Source organism: Tripterygium wilfordii, chromosome 22, assembly GCF_013401445.1.
Source record: "Tripterygium wilfordii isolate XIE 37 chromosome 22, ASM1340144v1, whole genome shotgun sequence".
NCBI lineage: Eukaryota > Viridiplantae > Streptophyta > Magnoliopsida > Celastrales > Celastraceae > Tripterygium > Tripterygium wilfordii.
Genome location: NC_052253.1, coordinates 3,365,635 through 3,382,506, shown reverse-complemented (window position 1 = coordinate 3,382,506; position 16,872 = coordinate 3,365,635). Strand labels below are relative to the sequence as shown.

At 35.8% G+C, this 16,872-nt stretch overlaps 2 protein-coding genes across 3 annotated transcripts; both read left to right on the top strand.

Moving 5' to 3' along the window:
- The first annotated feature begins 219 nt into the window (after positions 1 to 219).
- On the top strand, positions 220 to 8,739 carry LOC119991998 (protein HIGH CHLOROPHYLL FLUORESCENCE PHENOTYPE 173, chloroplastic-like). Of its 2 annotated transcripts, none has more exons than XM_038838569.1 (12): positions 220 to 900; positions 978 to 1,395; positions 1,511 to 1,586; positions 1,711 to 1,846; positions 1,942 to 2,046; positions 3,238 to 3,318; positions 3,870 to 3,959; positions 4,054 to 4,119; positions 4,318 to 4,374; positions 4,452 to 4,529; positions 4,608 to 4,684; positions 8,418 to 8,739. In XM_038838569.1, exons 1-12 carry the CDS (start codon positions 442 to 444, stop codon positions 8,467 to 8,469), a joined length of 1,695 nt encoding a protein of 564 aa, XP_038694497.1. In that variant the 5' UTR covers positions 220 to 441; the 3' UTR covers positions 8,470 to 8,739. The 2 variants fall into 2 exon arrangements, with proteins under 2 accessions (XP_038694497.1, XP_038694499.1); XM_038838571.1 differs by lacking the exon at positions 8,418 to 8,739 and adding an exon at positions 4,745 to 5,202 and having other exon boundaries at positions 223 to 900; positions 4,608 to 4,655.
- A 1,282-nt stretch (positions 8,740 to 10,021) lies between these two features.
- On the top strand, positions 10,022 to 12,954 carry LOC119992127 (coniferyl alcohol acyltransferase-like). The gene is made up of 2 exons (XM_038838771.1): positions 10,022 to 10,553; positions 11,863 to 12,954. The coding sequence occupies exons 1-2, from the start codon at positions 10,128 to 10,130 to the stop codon at positions 12,838 to 12,840; spliced, it is 1,404 nt and encodes a 467-aa protein (XP_038694699.1). The 5' UTR covers positions 10,022 to 10,127; the 3' UTR covers positions 12,841 to 12,954.
- The last annotated feature ends 3,918 nt before the right edge of the window (positions 12,955 to 16,872 follow it).

The following is a 16,872-nucleotide window of genomic DNA, read 5'->3' as shown; positions in this document are numbered from 1 at the left end:
TAGCGTGTGCGAATGTCATTTACGTATTAGATCTTGGTGCAAGTCTCAATTGGTTCATGAAATTGCACGTGACTCTAGATTTATTAACTAGTTATAACGATATTTTTTTTTTTTGTGTAAACTGGAATAAAGAGAGAATAAATAAAAAATATAGTTCATGATAAATATTTCTTATTTTTCTGGTAAGAGAGATGACACGTGTCAACGAAACTGGAGGGAAACAGCGAGGGAGCGTGACAAATCTCCTGGCTCTCCATCTTCATCTTGCGGTTTGAAAGTCCCACTGGCAGTCACTGTCTTCCTCTCTCGGGCTTTCTGTGGTTCACGACACACATCTCTTTCTCTGAATACCTCATTATCCACTCTTTATTCAAATTCTCTACACAATCAGCTTTTCTATACTTCCATGATCTCGTCAAGCACTTGTATAAAATCATCAATATGGCTACAACCATAACCCCTGCAACCAACACTGCCAGTTTCCGCAGCACAGTTTTCACGCCTCAAAACCACCTCTTCAATTGCCACATTAACCGTCGTCGCCGATTAGTCGCTGCCAAGGGGAATAGCGGAGACGGAGACAATGGAGGTAGCGATAGCAGTAGCAAAACGCAGCCGCCTTCGATTAGCCTGGATGACGTGAATCCGGTAGGGCTCGGGCGGAAATCGCGGCAGATATTCGACGAGGTGTGGAGGAAGTTCTCTGGGCTAGGTCAGATCTCCAGGACGAGTCGCACCGATGAAAGTGAGTCCTTGGATGCATTGCTTATAAGAGAGGGACCTATGTGTGAGTTTGCGATTCCTGGTGCTGCCAATACAACCGTCCTCGTCGTTGGCGCCACCAGTCGCATTGGTCGAATCCTCATTCGCAAGCTCATGCTCAGGGGTTACACTGTCAAGGTTAATTTCAATCTCAATCAATTTGATTTTGTTCATGTCACGATAATTTTTAAAAACAAATTGGGTCTGGTGATTAGGCTCTGGTTAGAAAGGCTGATCAGGAGGTGGTGGGCATGTTGCCGAGGTCGGTGGAGATTGTGGTTGGGGATGTGGGTGATCAGTCCACGCTTAGGACTGCCGTGGAAGGTTGCAACAAGATTATTTACTGCGCCACTGCTCGTTCTACCGTCACTGCCGATCTTAACAGGGTCGATTATCAAGGGGTTTACAATCTGTCTAAAGCGTTTCAGGACTACAACAATCGGTTGGCTCAACTACGAGCGGGTAAAAGCAGCAAGAGCAAGCTGTTGCTGGCTAAGTTTAAGAATGCTGATTCACTGGAAGGGTGGGAAGTTCGTCAGGGTACTTACTTCCAAGATGTGCTTGCTACTAAGTACGAAGCAGGGATGGATGCCAAGTTCGAGTACACGGACAATGGAGAAGCTGTTTTCTCAGGTAGGATGAACCTTTTGTTTAACCGATTTTGAGAGGTTTAACATTTCAAACGTTTTTGTATATTCATCATCTATGCTTACTAAAACTTTGATTATATATTTATATGTTTTTATAGGCTATGTCTTCACCAGAGGAGGGTATGTTGAACTGTCGAAAAAGCTTCAGCTTTCTCTGGGTTCCACCCTTGACAGGTACACCATACTAAATTACGTTGTACGTGGTCTCTCCTATTTCCACAGTAAACTGCTTCTGGTTGAAAATGTTACCGAAAGATGTGAGATTAATTTTCTCAATAATGAAACTTTGCATCGTTAGATATGAAGGTTTGGTATTTTCCGTTGGTGGGAATGGAAGATCATACGCTGTGATTCTTGAAGCTGGTCCTTCTGCAGATACAACACAAAGCAAATTGTATTTTGCGAGAATTAGCACAAAAGTTGGATTTTGTAGGGTAAGGGATTTTACCACGGAAAACTGTTGGTGGTTCATTTTGGTAGCTTTTGTGGAGTATTGAAATGGTGTGCCCCTCCAATATATCATTGGCAGGTCAGAGTGCCATTTTCATCTTTTCGTCCAGTGAAACCAGAAGATCCACCATTAGATCCATTCCTTGTACATACACTGACCATACGCTTTGAGCCGCGAAGGCAGGTTTGTCCATGATTATACTGCTAACCTGCAATGAAATTAGTTATATTATTTTGACAAATGTCTAACCTTGTTAAAAGCTTAAGGGAACTTTACCCGCATTTAATTTCATTTTTGTGATGACTTTCAGACTATAGCTGAGTCTGTTCCGTGAACACCTTCTCCAAATATTGGTTTTGAGTGCATGTTTTCAATTATGGTCTATTTTGACATATACACTACCTTTTTATACTTCAATGAAAATCTGGAATTCCAAGAAACTTTCTATCGTTTTTGTTGTCTTTAATCTCTTGAATTCTGTTTGTACTAAACCCTTTGGGTACTCTTTAGAAGTTGCATCTATGTAATGCTTCCCTCTGGTTTATTTCATCCATAATCGATTTGGTCAGTGCATTTAGTTTAGATATTTTCCTTATTATTTGCACTAAGTAAATCATGTACTAGCTTCATCGCTACTTCCTAGCCTTATTGCTCATGTCTAAACCTTTTTTTTTTGTGTACAAGTGAGTGCACTCTTGTGTGAGGACATTTCTTAAGGCCCAGATATCATTCTCAGTGCGCAAGATTGGAGTTTTGGGCTTATGCATGGATAATCAAATCCTTAGTTTCTGTAAGCCTTTATTGTTACAAAGCTGCGCAGGATTAAGAATCAATTGAACACATTGCAGTTCCATCTAGCTGATGGTCCATCTCCATACAGGCTATGTTTTGTTTTCTAGGAAGAGTAGTTCATCAGTCAGTCTCTTAACTGAGCTTACTTCATCTCGGGATGATATAGCTGTTGTTGTTGTTGTCGCCGCTTTATATATGTGCATTTGGAATGAGATTCATTTTTCAAAACTTCTTGAGTCACTGTATTTCTTCAGTTAAGTTGATCATTTAACAAGTTTCCTTCATAACATTTTTAGAGCTTTTAGCTTTACTATTGGTGAGGGCTCTCTCTTTTTCTTGTTAGTATATATATGCCTTTTTCGGTATTTAATACTATTTAAATATATATAGGTTGAAATTTCTTGAATGTGACTGTAGAGTATTATAAGCGTGGGAGGGGTCCTAGTTCAAGTCCTACGAAGTAGGCTACCACTTGGCCTAGAGCTCCTTGTTAATTTCAACCTATTTCTGTAGTTTGTTTTCCTCTTAATATGGTACCTTTCTTGACCAACTCTGCTTATTCTATTCCTATTCTGGCTGCAGAGAACTCTCGATGGACCTGCAGGAGCGAAGCAAGACCTTAGAAACTTCAAGCTTATCTTCGAATATATTAAAGCCCTGCCGGTAAGTTCATTTTTTGAATGCGCCCTGGCTGTCGACATTCTGTATGCTTATTTTCATCTAGAATTCATCGAACTAATTACAGAAGCATAATATTGTAAACTTAAAATAAGGCTATTGCTTAATTATGATTAGGTCATAGGAGTACATTTTTTGACAGCTCTAACCTTCAGATTTTTTGTACAAAGTGGCTCCTCTCAGGAGTTGAACCTGTAATTTTGGCTCACCCTTAAAGTCTTATTATGTTTACGTCAGACAATGATCTCTATAGTTGAGCTTGTCTTATTTTTGGTGATATTTATGGGAGTCTCCTACTTTGTGTGGCACGGCATCTGAACCTCTACGTGTCGTTGACAATTTGACATATATAAGTGAGACTGAGGGGCAAGAGCTTTTTTACTCTTCATTAGGACTTAGTTGATCCATTTAGTGATGCTTAATGCATATGAGTTTCTAAAACTGATTCAGCTATGGACTTTCAACTTTGGTAGGAAATGGGAAATACGCCATATTTTGTGCAATCTTCTAAATGAATGATGATTAATGTTTTACAGACTGGTCAAGAAACAGACTTTGTTTTAGTCTCATGCACAGGATTAGGAGTAGAACCTACCAGAAGAGAGCAGGTTCTGAAAGCCAAAAGGGTTAGAACTTCTTCCAGTCTTATTTTATGTAGTGAATATTTGCTTATTCTTTATACTTTCTTTTACGTGACATCCATATGCTCAACATTTCCAGGCTGGGGAAGATTCACTTAGGAGGTCAGGCCTTGGGTACACGATCATTCGCCCTGGTCCTTTGAAGGTAATATTGTGTCCTGGTCTGTACATATGATACGGCCTGCACATGAAGAACTTTATCGTTAATTATGCCGATATATCATCATAAAAATCAACCTTTTCTGATATTTTATCAGGCAGAGCTCTCTTTTCTGAGCTGCTAACCACATTTGAGTTGCTGAACATGGCAAAAATAAATTAGTCTCCTGTTTCGTTTTTGCAGGAAGAGCCTGGTGGCCAGCGTGCTCTCATATTTGATCAAGGAAATAGGATTACTCAGGTGATTGTTCTGCTGACATGCAAAAGCAAATTGTTAATTGAACCATATCAAGTCTTAACGTTATTCTTTTTTTATAGGGCATCAGCTGTGCAGATGTGGCTGATATCTGTGTGAAAACATTGCATGATTCAACAGCAAGAAACAAGAGTTTTGATGTGAGTAAGCTTATGTTTGGTTTTTGAAGTTGGATATGGGTAATGTAGAAGTAAGGTAATTATGATAATCTTTTCCAGGTTTGCTACGAGTACGTTGCTGACCAAGGGAAGGAGCTTTATGAACTTGTAAGGAGGATCGATACTTTTCTAATCAGGTATGCTTCTCTAGGCTTGCAATGACTTGTTGATTTAAAGGAATTTTTTTCTCCTCATAGGTTGCACATCTTCCTGATAAAGCAAATAACTACTTGACACCGGCACTCTCTGTTCTGGAGAAAAATACCTGATCATCCTCTTTAGCAATTTACCGTATGCTTCTTGAGGGAATATCCAACCAACAGAACTGACCCCCCTCCCTCCTGAGAAAGAAAAGACTGTCCGATACTTGTTCATCAATTTACATGTATGTTTTGTAAAGCAACCCATAAATTGCATAATTTTTTGTGTTTTGAGATGTACTATCATCCTTTTCTTGGTGTCCAACGAACGGAACTGACCACTGCCTGCCCGAGAAAAAGAAGACTGTATCCGACACTTGTTCATAAGTTTACATGTATGTAAAGCGACCCCAATTCTTTGTGTTTTGAGATGTACTATCATCCTTTTCTCGGTGTGCAAATCATTAGTTTTCCTGGTATTTTATCCATCACATGAGAAATCATAATTTGGCTAATGCTGAGTACTAATTGTGTTTTTATCATTAGAGGTTTCTGCCAGAACTGGCTGTGTAGACTTGTCTTTATTGACTGGAATGTCTTTGTTGGTTTGGAAGTTTTCTAAACACTTATTTTATTAATTTTTATGATCATTTGTCTTTGTGTGTGGAATGGAAGTTTGAATCCCATGTCGATCAAAATATAATTGTGGAATTTGACCAGAACAGTTCATTGTTCATGGTGAGGTCACATAAGAGGAGTTGTTTCTTCTAGGGTAACTTTCATCTCTCAGGTTATAATTATGGCAACTTCATTCATTGGCTAATGAAGCAGAACTTCCAGCTAAACAGAAAAGTTGTGTCAGAAATTATATCTTTTGAGGAGTAAGTTCTTGATTTGTTATCCTTTCACAAATCCTGTAGTCTTATTTTAATTCTTTTTTTTTTTGTAGACTAGGGAGGGAAGACTCCTGCAGTCCTGATAGAATTTCTTTATTTTTATATTTGTCATTATATAATTAAGGGAAAATTAAGGATAAGTCCCTCATTGGAAAGTTTTGTTCCAATAAGGACACTCTTAAAAGTCTTATTCCATAAAGTCCATATAGTTTGAACTAATATTACAAGAAAGATAAAAAGTCAAAATATATGGTTTTATTGTCTAAAATACCCTTATCTTCATCTTCAAACATGACACATGCCTTCTACACATTATTCATTTTGGATCTCCGTCGGAAGCTTTGTCTACGCTGCCAGAAGCTTTGTTTCCGCCCCTCGTTGCTTATTTGAGAGTTCTATGACATTTTTTAATGATTTTTCAATCGGATTTTTGTTGTTTTCGAACTAGATCTACTCATACTCACCACGAGACTTATAGATCTTGTTGTTTTCCTTCGATCAGTCATCACATCATTATTTTAAACAGTTTCTATGGTGATTTTCATAGTTTTTTGTTCTGATGTGAGATCTACAAACTGCAGATGATATGTTATCTGTTTCGATTAATTTGATATCTGTCATAATGTTATCTGTTTTGTTAAAATATTATCTGTCCTTAATAAAATGTTATCTGTTTCAAAATGACCAAAATCTATAACATATCATAACAGATCCAAAACAGATATAAGATCTGCATATTCATATTAGATTTAGAAGAATATTGATTGATACAAAACATATATAATATTGACAGATACGAAACAGATATAATATCATATACGAAACATATATAATATCTACAGATTTAGATCCGATTTCAGATGGAAAAAAAAAGAGTTTGAAAAAGCAATAAAACCTCAAAGATGATGCGCTTTAGTCTGTGGAGTTGATTGGAGGTGTTGATGGTCGTCAGTGTTGGCCTTATTGGTCGGATCTAGTTCTTTTTCAAATGGTGACCGTGATTTCACAAAGCTTCTTCGGCGGCTCAAGTGATTTTCTACTATTGATGATGACTGGGCTTTGATCGGGCTGACCAAAAGCTTCATTTCGATAGTTCGTTCATTGAAAATGATGGTCGGACGACCAACTTCCAATATGGTGGCGCAAGGAAGAAGAAAGAGGAATAAGAAGAGAGGAGAGGGAGGAGGGAGGAGGGAGGAGGAAAGAGGAAGGGTATTTTGGTAAATTGTTAGACTTTGTCCTTTTTTCTAAAGGTTTTTTCAGATTGTCTTTGTTGGAATACAACTTTTAAGTTTGGTCCTTATGGATAAAAACCTCTATAATTAATTTATGTAATAAATGACCATATAATGTATAAAATGGAGAGCTTTAGTCACACTCTGATTTTTACTAAATACACCCTTTATTAATAGTAATCCATGAAAACTTTAAACTTTTATAAATACACTTAAACTACATAAATATGAGACATTTTACAAACACAACCCGTAATCAGATCTACCATTGCCGGTCATATTATCGTCTATTGGGGTCATTCTCGAGTTGAAGTTTGTTGGAAACGTGAAATTTCGACTCATAGTTATCCCAGAGTCGATATTCGAGACCAAAATCGTCCAAAAATGTCTTGTTTGGGATCAAACTCGGGTCGTCAATTTCCGACAATGCCTTGACTGGAAAATGAGTGGATGGAAGCGCCTTGCCACGAGGAGTCCAAAGGTGGTGTCTGTGGCCAGATTCTCCAAATCGGATGACTTTTCTCGCGATGACCATAGACTTTGAACGTGATTTCGGCGATTACGGTGGATGAAATTTATCAGGGTTGGTCAGGTTTAGTTCGTTGTGGCTTGGGCTTCAATTTGGTGGTAGTGGTTACCAAATTGGTGTTTGGACGACGACGACACCATGATTGGCCGTGGATTCTCATGAGGAAGAAGAAAGAGATGGTGAGAGGGTGAGGTGTAAAAAGAGCATATGTCTTTCAAAAAAGACATAGTTAAAGCAAAATCAACAAAATTGAGGTACACTTAGTAAAAACCGGGATGTGACTAAAGCTTTCCATATAAGATTCTGTATGGCCCATGTCACGGCCTGCCCAAATCAAGGCGTAGAGCAAGTCCAACTGTATATCTTATTTTGGGTACATGGTTTTATCCTATTTTAACGAAAAAGAATCTTTGTTAACGAATTTCTATTATAATATTATTCCAACCATATTTTCATTTTAACATTACACCAAACATTTATTATTATAAATACAAATATTAAATATTAGATAGAGAGGGGAGGGGAGGAGAGGGGGGAGAGGGAAACCAATTAATCTCTAGAAATGTTGATTTATTCGCCAATAAATTCAACAAAAAAAAATATAAACTTTTTGCAAGCGTCGTCGTATTGCGCCAGTGGTTTTTATAAAAACCATGTAGTCACAGCACAAACTTGGACTTTGGGGGACAATCAGAGTATTTAGATAAGCATGGTTTGGCTTGTTCAAACCAAACCAAACCCATTAAATTAAATATATTACTTTTTTTTATCAAATTAAATATATTACTTGTGTTGGACCCAAACAAGCACAACCCATTTTCTAAGATATTACCTCAATTATTCCTGATCCCTTATCCCCCAGCAACCAAACGCGTCTTTATGACTGTATTTAGCCATTTTTAATTATATATTAATCTTACTAATTCCGAGGGTACGTTATATATAATACGTTGGTTTTGTGATATGCATATTTTTTACCACACCATTGTGAATAATTCTCTTTAAGTTCTCTCCTATTTCTTTGATGGAATTGAGTTGATTCTATGTGATTTCCTTGTGTTCCAATGTAGGAGAGCTCATGCAAGAATTGTGGTGCGAACGAGGCCTATTCAATGGACTTAATGAAGCCGCTCGAGCGCCCCTAGGGCGCTTCCACGCACGTTAACATCAATTCTAGAGCCAAAGATAGAATGTTGGCCGCTCCAGTGATCCCCCGACGCTGAAGATGTAGTATTTTTGGATTAGAAATCATAGTTTCTCAAACCCTAAGATAGAAAAAGGGCACATGAACATTAGAATACACTCTTCTAATTTATTTTTGTACATAGGTATTGTAGTGTTTCTCCTCCAATCATCATACATCCTACATGTTTTAATAAGGTAGTGGTGGACGAAATAGAGTAGAGTTATGTCTTTACAAAGTATGTAAAGTGATCAAGGGGACATATGTTTTGATAGAGTAGAGTTATGTCAACTTTAGAATTTCCCCTTAAATAATTTCATCGAGTTCCTCTCAAAATTATTTTTTGGTATTTTCATCTAATCCTATTATTTACGGAGTGTAAGTACTTGTCCCATTAATTATCTCCTTCTATAGCACCAATTTATCCACTTACGAGCCAATATATCGACTTTTATTTTTATCTCTGCAACATTTTCTTTTAATTCGTTATCTATTAATATACTTACACCGTTTATATTTCTATCCATTCTATCCAGTATATCATAATTTATATATAACCTGCATTTACAATTCTCCAGATATTTCACCCACCAAGTTAATTAGTCTCCTGCAGGCACTTTTATGTTAATCCTATGTTTAATTATGATGTCTAACTAATTTAATTAACAATGCATTTATTAATTTGAAGGAGTTAATTATTATGGGTGTGACCCTCACGATCACGCACGTAGTGATCATCTAGTACATGTAGGATGAAATAGTGGACCTGATCAAGAGAATAGTCCCACAAAGGCTTGGTAAAATGAAAACATTTTTTATATTATTCTAGATAATATTCACAATTCATAAATTTTTGGTCTACCTGACTTTATGTGTGTGTGTATATATATTTATATATATATATATATATATATATATAGTACATGTAGGATGAAATACTGGACCTGATCAAGAGAATTGTAGCACAAAGTCTTGGTAAAATGAAAACATTTTTTTATATTATTGTAGATAATATTCACAATTCATAAATTTTTGGTTTACGTGACTTTATGTCTATATTTATGAACCCAAAGATATATTTTTTGTTCGAAACAAAAATCAAATGCAACCAGAAAAGTGTAAAAAAAAATTTGTTTGTTTTATATCTAACGATTCGGAATTATCAAGCACTTTTCATGTTGAATTTATTTTTTGTTTCTAACAAAAAATATGTCGTTGGGTTCATAAGACAGATCAAAATACAAATATATTTTGTCCCAAAATTTTTAAAAAAGTTTTGAACCCTAAAAGTTAGGACCTCATTTTAAAACGTCATAGGAGAATTTCTCATATATATATATCCCCAAACTTGTTCAATATATATATAGATTATTGAGCTTAACAGGAAAAATTATGTTAAATCATAAATATTCATAAATTAAACAAATGACAAAGTCAACGACAGATTATCATTATCACCACTTGCCTATAAGTTTATGTACTCATCATATCCTTCATCAAGACCCATCAACCACCTCTACTAGCTTACTTGTCCTCCTTATAAAATCAAACCTATACATACACATCTTCACATCGATCAAGAAATTAAGTAGTCATCATGGTGGTTGTCGGAGGAGATGAGGGCTTCATGGTGAGTGTGAAGAAGAAAGAGATGGTGGCAGCCATGCTTCCAATGCAAGAACATTGGCTTCCACTCTCCAACCTTGACTTGCTCCTCCCTCCACTAGACGTGAGCCTCTTCTTGTGCTACAAGAAACCAATAACTATTTCCACCACCACCACCACCATGGTTGGTATTCTAAAGAAAGCCTTGGCTCAAGCTCTTGTTTCTTACTATGCTTTTGGTGGTGAAGTTGTGGAGAACTCTGTGGGTGAACCTGAGTTGCTTTGCAACAACAATGGTGTTGAGTTTATTGAAGCCTTTGCTGATGTGAAGCTTCAAAATCTTGATTTCTATAATCCTGATGAGAGTGTTGAAGGTAAACTTGTTCCTAAGAAGAAACTTGGGGTGCTTGCTGTCCAGGTTATTTTCTCTCTCTCTCCTCCTCTCTCTTTCTCTCTTGTTCTTTGATTGTTTAAACTTTTTTGCGGTTGTTTTGTCAACATCTCTTGTTGAAAGAACTTGGACCTTTCTGATTATCTCCTCCTCTTTGTAATTTTCCAACTTGCCCTTGTTCAAATTTTTAACATAAATTAAGGTTAGCTAGGGAGAATTAATTCATTTTAACCATACATTATAATATAACCATCGAGAATAGTCAAATTCGCTAAAAAGAAAATCTTTCTAGTTGTCGTTAAAGACTTATATTTCATCTTGATTAGGAGTAAGTCACCGATCAATCAAGAGGGCCTTTTTAAAGACAAATCGTATGGGCCTAGACTAGCACACAATACCTTGATCTTCGAATTGTTTGGGACGTTGGATTTATAAGATACTCTCATGAGCATCCGATTTATACCACCAGTATAAGCATCCATGTGTTATTAAGATGGGGAGAATATTTCAAAATCCAATTATAAAAAAAAAGTCATTGTAGGACATTTAATGCAAAATCATTGTAGATATTCTATATCCCACCAAATACAACACATATGACATACCCCAGTTGAAGTGCTAAACATGTTGTGCTCAAATTATTATAGTTTGTCTTATCTGGCATGTCTTATAAGTTGGTTTGGTGAAAGTCTAACCTAAGAAAGCTGTCTATTTCTTAGGTAATTATGTTTTTTTTGTATATATAGCTTTTTATTTTACAACTTATTGCATCATTTATTATATTAAATTATTAATGAACATGGAAGCCAACAGAGAAACAAAAGGAAATATATTGTTAAAATAACTATCTATGTAGAAATGCAAATAAACATTATTATATATATATGTCCATATCATTAACCTAACAAGGTGAAGGCTTAATCAATTAAGGGATCTAACACCACCTGTTTTTGCTAAGAAAATTGGGTTAGGTGGTAGAATTAACAAGAAAAGCCAGGTGTCAACCCTGATAATGAGTTATAGATGTATCCATATTTCTTATATTGTCTTATATATATATGTCAAGTCAACACATGATAATGCAGTAATATTACCAAACCTTTCATAAACCAATTAGTTTATGTTTCTGATTTTATCAAGTCACGATTAGTATTATCCCTCCAATTTTTGTTGAGACTTGTATCCAGATCCGTGCGAGCATTATACTCAGAACAGACAATACTTCTTCGAATTGTTTGAGTTGTATTTACGCGGTGCTCGCACGAGAATATCTAATTTATAACAATTTTCTTTTATATTCCAAATTAATGGTCTTCAACTTCGATGCGAGTTGCAGGTAACGGAACTGAAATGTGGCGGCCTAGTCGTGGGGTGCACATTTGATCATCGCATATCGGATGCACACTCGGCTAATATGTTCTTGGTGTCGTGGGCGGAAATCGCTCAGTCTAAACCGATATCTACATTACCATCTTTCAGGAGATCAATACTAAACCCTAGATATCCTGTCGGAGAATACGACCGATCGCTCGACGAAATGTACATTCCCATCTCCACATTGCCACCTCCCGAGGAACCTAGTCCGTCGGACCATCTCTTGAGCCGCATATACTACATCAAAGCTAATGACCTTATTGACCTACAATCGCTTGCTAGCTCCAACGAGTGCAAGAGGACTAAGCTTGAGTCATTTAGTGCACTATTGTGGAAAATTGTTGCCAAATCGGCCACTAAGGACACAATTGCCTCTAATAAGGTATCCAATATGGGTGTTGTTGTGGATGGAAGAACAAGATTAGGGCATGATGGTGTCCATAAGGCAACAAAAATGGAAACCTATTTTGGGAATGTACTATCAATTCCCTATGGCAGCATAAGAGTCAATGACTTGATTTCCAAGCCACTGAATTGGGTAGCTGATGAGATCCACGGATTCTTGGAAACCTTAGTGACAAAAGATCATTTCTTGGATCTAATTGATTGGGTGGAGGCCCACCGACCCGAACCCGCCATGTGTAAGATATATAATAGTCGAAATGATGATGGGCCCGCATTCGTAGTCTCATCGGGTCAACGATTCCCGGTAGAGAAGATGGATTTCGGGTGGGGTGAACCGATATTTGGATCATATCACTTTCCTTGGGGCGGGAGGTGTGGATATGTGATGCCCATGCCCGGTCCGAGGAGGAATGGTGATTGGATTGTGTATATGCATCTTTCCAAAGGGCAGTTGGAGTTGATTGAGACTGAGGCTTCTAATGTGTTCAAGCCATTGACTCCTGAGTATCTTAACGTGGTTTCTACTTCAAGTTAGGTATGTACGTAATTAATCAGTGTGATCACTTTCATTAATTTGGTTTGTAATAAAATAATGGTGTGCCCTTTAACTTTGTCTTAATTTGCAATTATTATAACCTTGTTTACTCTATTCTCTCATTGTAGTGTCACCTTGAAGGTTGGCATCCAATCAAAGGGCCCTCTATCTAGTTACAAAAACATTACAATACTCTAATATAATATTAACTATTTAAAATACTTAAAAAATTATTTTATATATTGGCTTTACAATTACTTATAATCTTGATCAACACAATCTGAAAGGCAATATCATATAAGTTTGTTCTTTTGGATATCGAATATGAATATAAACTCGGATCATTAAATTCGCGCGCACAATTTTCACCTGACAACAGAGTAAATTGAATAAAGATCAACGCGTGACAACGATTATTTGAACTTTTAATTTAATGGAAAGATCCTGAAATATTAAAATATCATTGTCACATACAAGTAAATTTAATCTTTCTACTATATATATTGAATACTTCAATTGCAAGTTAGTCTACCAACAACTCTCCATAAAAAAATGTTCGATAAGGCCATATATCAATTAGTACTGTTTCTTTGATCAACCTAATCTTTTAATTATTTTTCTTTGATGAAACGACAATAAAATCTTTTTTAAGTTCTACCTAATATATATATATATATAATATGTATTGACATGACACCATATTTGTCATGTACTGACATCGAATCCAAATCAGTAACCAATTTTAATTTTTCTTTTCTTATGATCAAATTTTGGATAATAGAGCCCATTGTGGTCAAGCACACAAAGCATGACGTGAGAAATTAAAGTTATTTTTAGTAATTAATTCAGAAAATATTATCCCCTGTATAATCCCATAATTTATTGTCATTATCGTATGTTTATAATTTGGTATTCAATTTAGCTTGATGTGTTATAGGGTTCTTCAAATTTATGTTGATTTATGACTTAATTTTCATTTCAAATAACTCCCTTAATTGTGAGCAGTGTGTTTTAATTGTTTGGTAAAGTTTATGTTAGTCCTAGGAAAAAATAATGAGTTTTTGGCGTAATTTCAATTTCTTAAAAAAAAATTAAAAAAAATTCTCCAAAGAAAATTATTCCTCACACACTCAATAATCTTATTTAATATTTTCGATTATAGCAGAGGAATATTATATTTATTTGAATGCAAATATAACTCTTGAGGGATTTAAAAAAAACTAGTCGGGAGTCCGCATGATGTGAGGGATGTGCCAACAAAATATAAAATTTAGTTCAAATTCAAATTCTTAGGTGCCAAGTATATTGAAAGTAATAAAGTTCAATCAAATTAACTTTTAGAGTTTTCTTCGGGTTTAATATTACATTTAGTTACCAAAAGATAGCCTATATTCCAATTTACACACTGACAGTGAAAACGTTCCAATTTAATAACCTAAAAGCTCAAAATTGTGCCAAATAGATAACTTGAATAGATTTTAGACAATCAACCCGTCTATTTGGCAAGTTGACCATTGAACACATAACTTATATGGAAAATAAATTGTCAGGTGCAAATTACATGCAAGAGAGATTTAGTTAGTGTTAGTTGAGTGTAATTAGTGGAAATGTCAGTCAATACCAGTATAAAAAGTTGATTTTCACTCCTCCACACCCTTAACTACGATGTTGCTTCTAATGACTATATATGTAATATTAACTCTAAGATAAATAAGTTTATTGAGTAGCTTTTGTGGTTTAGTGATAACTTACTCTTTTAATTACCTGGGTTGTCCGTGTGCATGCATGCATACCTAGCTGTGCAAACGTAGCAATCTCCCCCTCGCATGTGATTCCCTAGCATCGCGCGAGCGCATAATCTCCTCGAGTGTGAACCACCGAGCTTCGATTACTCGAAACTCAAAACTCTTGTTTTAAAGCTCGTGCTTGCTTACGCATCCCCGAGTGTACTTATGGGCTAACATATATTTTTGGAATCCATCTAAACGTAAAACCTTAATTAAGGTAATACATATAAACTAAGTTATGTATATCAACCACTTTAACTTTCTCATACTTAACTGATAGGATACTCTAATTGATGTGCATACCCCAACACATGGTATTTTAAATTGTCTCTAAGAGTAAGTTCTAGTGCGGACGCCCGTATTACAGGAGTCCACTTTTTTGCACAAGTCAAGAGTCTGACTCTTGACTTGTGTGTGGGGTCCACTGACTTGGACCCCACATCTAAGAGACAAATAAAGGACGCCCGTGAGCTTAAAAACTACGGGCGCCCGTATAGGAGCTTCTCCTATATATATATATATATATTCGTGGCGTAGTGAACAAGACACACAATGATATTGTAATATCTTCACAACCTAATTTGCAACATCAACCTTGTTAAGATAATCATAAGTCAATGGCTTGAACAGATGAGAATGAGATGCCTCAACCAACTCCAGCTGCTCTTCACTAAGGTGCATGTACACTACCCAGTCCCTGTTCCCCGTCGGAATCGGCATCTGCATCACATATCCAGCTGGCGCTACCGGCCCCACGGGAAATGGTACGATCCAAAGTAGGGTTTCCCCCACCCGAAATCGATCTCGGGAATCTTTGGCCGGACGAGACCACAAATGCGGCAAGTGACTGCAGTCAATAAGAAAAATTTTTACTAAAAAATAAAAATCTATGTGATAGGGTAATTATTTTTGAACTCTATAAACACACACACTCACACATATATATAAACATATATATTATTTTTGACTGCAGGCGGGCTCTCTTTTCTTCGTTTTTGTTTTGTTTTTTGTTTTATTGTTGTTGAATGTTCACAATCATACCAGAAAATAAATCAACCTAGACTTTGACATCATTGATGCCCTCATCTCATCTTCATTAACTTTCCAAAATAACTGCTAGCTATATACAATAATAATGTATTCATAATGCATATTATTCTAATTTTATATTATAATCCTAGCTTATCCACTCCTTAATCATAAGTTGTTTGTTAGTCTGTTCGAATTTATTTCGGGACAGGGTGGTTATTTAGGAACATTTCGTTATTTATTGTCTAAGTGTTAAACCTACTTTTAACCCATTATGGCTCAAAGTTATCTAAGGAAGCTGGGACCATTTCAATCCTAGGAAGGTAGATCAGCTAGGGCTTTACAAGATGACGTGTAAAGTTTGACATGTATAATTTTCGTCACGTGTTTCATTTAAATTCTCACACGTGTATGAACATAAAACGCTGTGTTTCATGCTCATGTTTGTTTGCAAATAAGTCTATGTATATATATAGGAATACTCACTTGAGGATTTAATGTAAGAGTGTAAAATAAAAGTTAGGTTTTAATGGTGTGGATAAATGAGATAACAAGTGAGATCCACTATTTTGGGTCTCATATGTTTCAAATCAATGGTGTAAACATAGACCCTTATTTTATACCTTTACATTAAATAATTATGTGAGAATCTCTCTCTATATATATATATATAAGAGAATTCTCACATAAGAGTCTAATGTAAGAGTGTAAAATAATGGTTGCTTTTTAATGGTGTGGATAAATGAGATGACAATTGGGGTACATTACTTTGGGTCCCATATGTTTCAAATCAATGGTGTAAACATAGACCCTTATTTTATACATTTACATTAAACCCTTATGTGAGAATTCATAATATAAGGGAATTCTCTTATGCACACAAATTTACGCACTTAAAAAAACATTACTTTTTAAGGATGTTGATGAGTGAAATGACAAGTTGAACTCATGCTTTTGGGTTCCCTTGTTTCAAATCAAGGGTGAAAAAAGTGATCCATATTTTAAAGCAAATTAAGTGCGCATAAGATAATTTTTCATATATATATTGTATATTGTACACTCACTGAATTGTTTGTTCATTAGAATTATAGTCACTATTCAATTTGGTGGTTTAGATTTAGTTACATGGAATAAGTAACATTAACATATGCAAAACTTCATATTCAACAACACAAAAATAATCATTTTCACATATGAAATTCAACAACACAAAAAA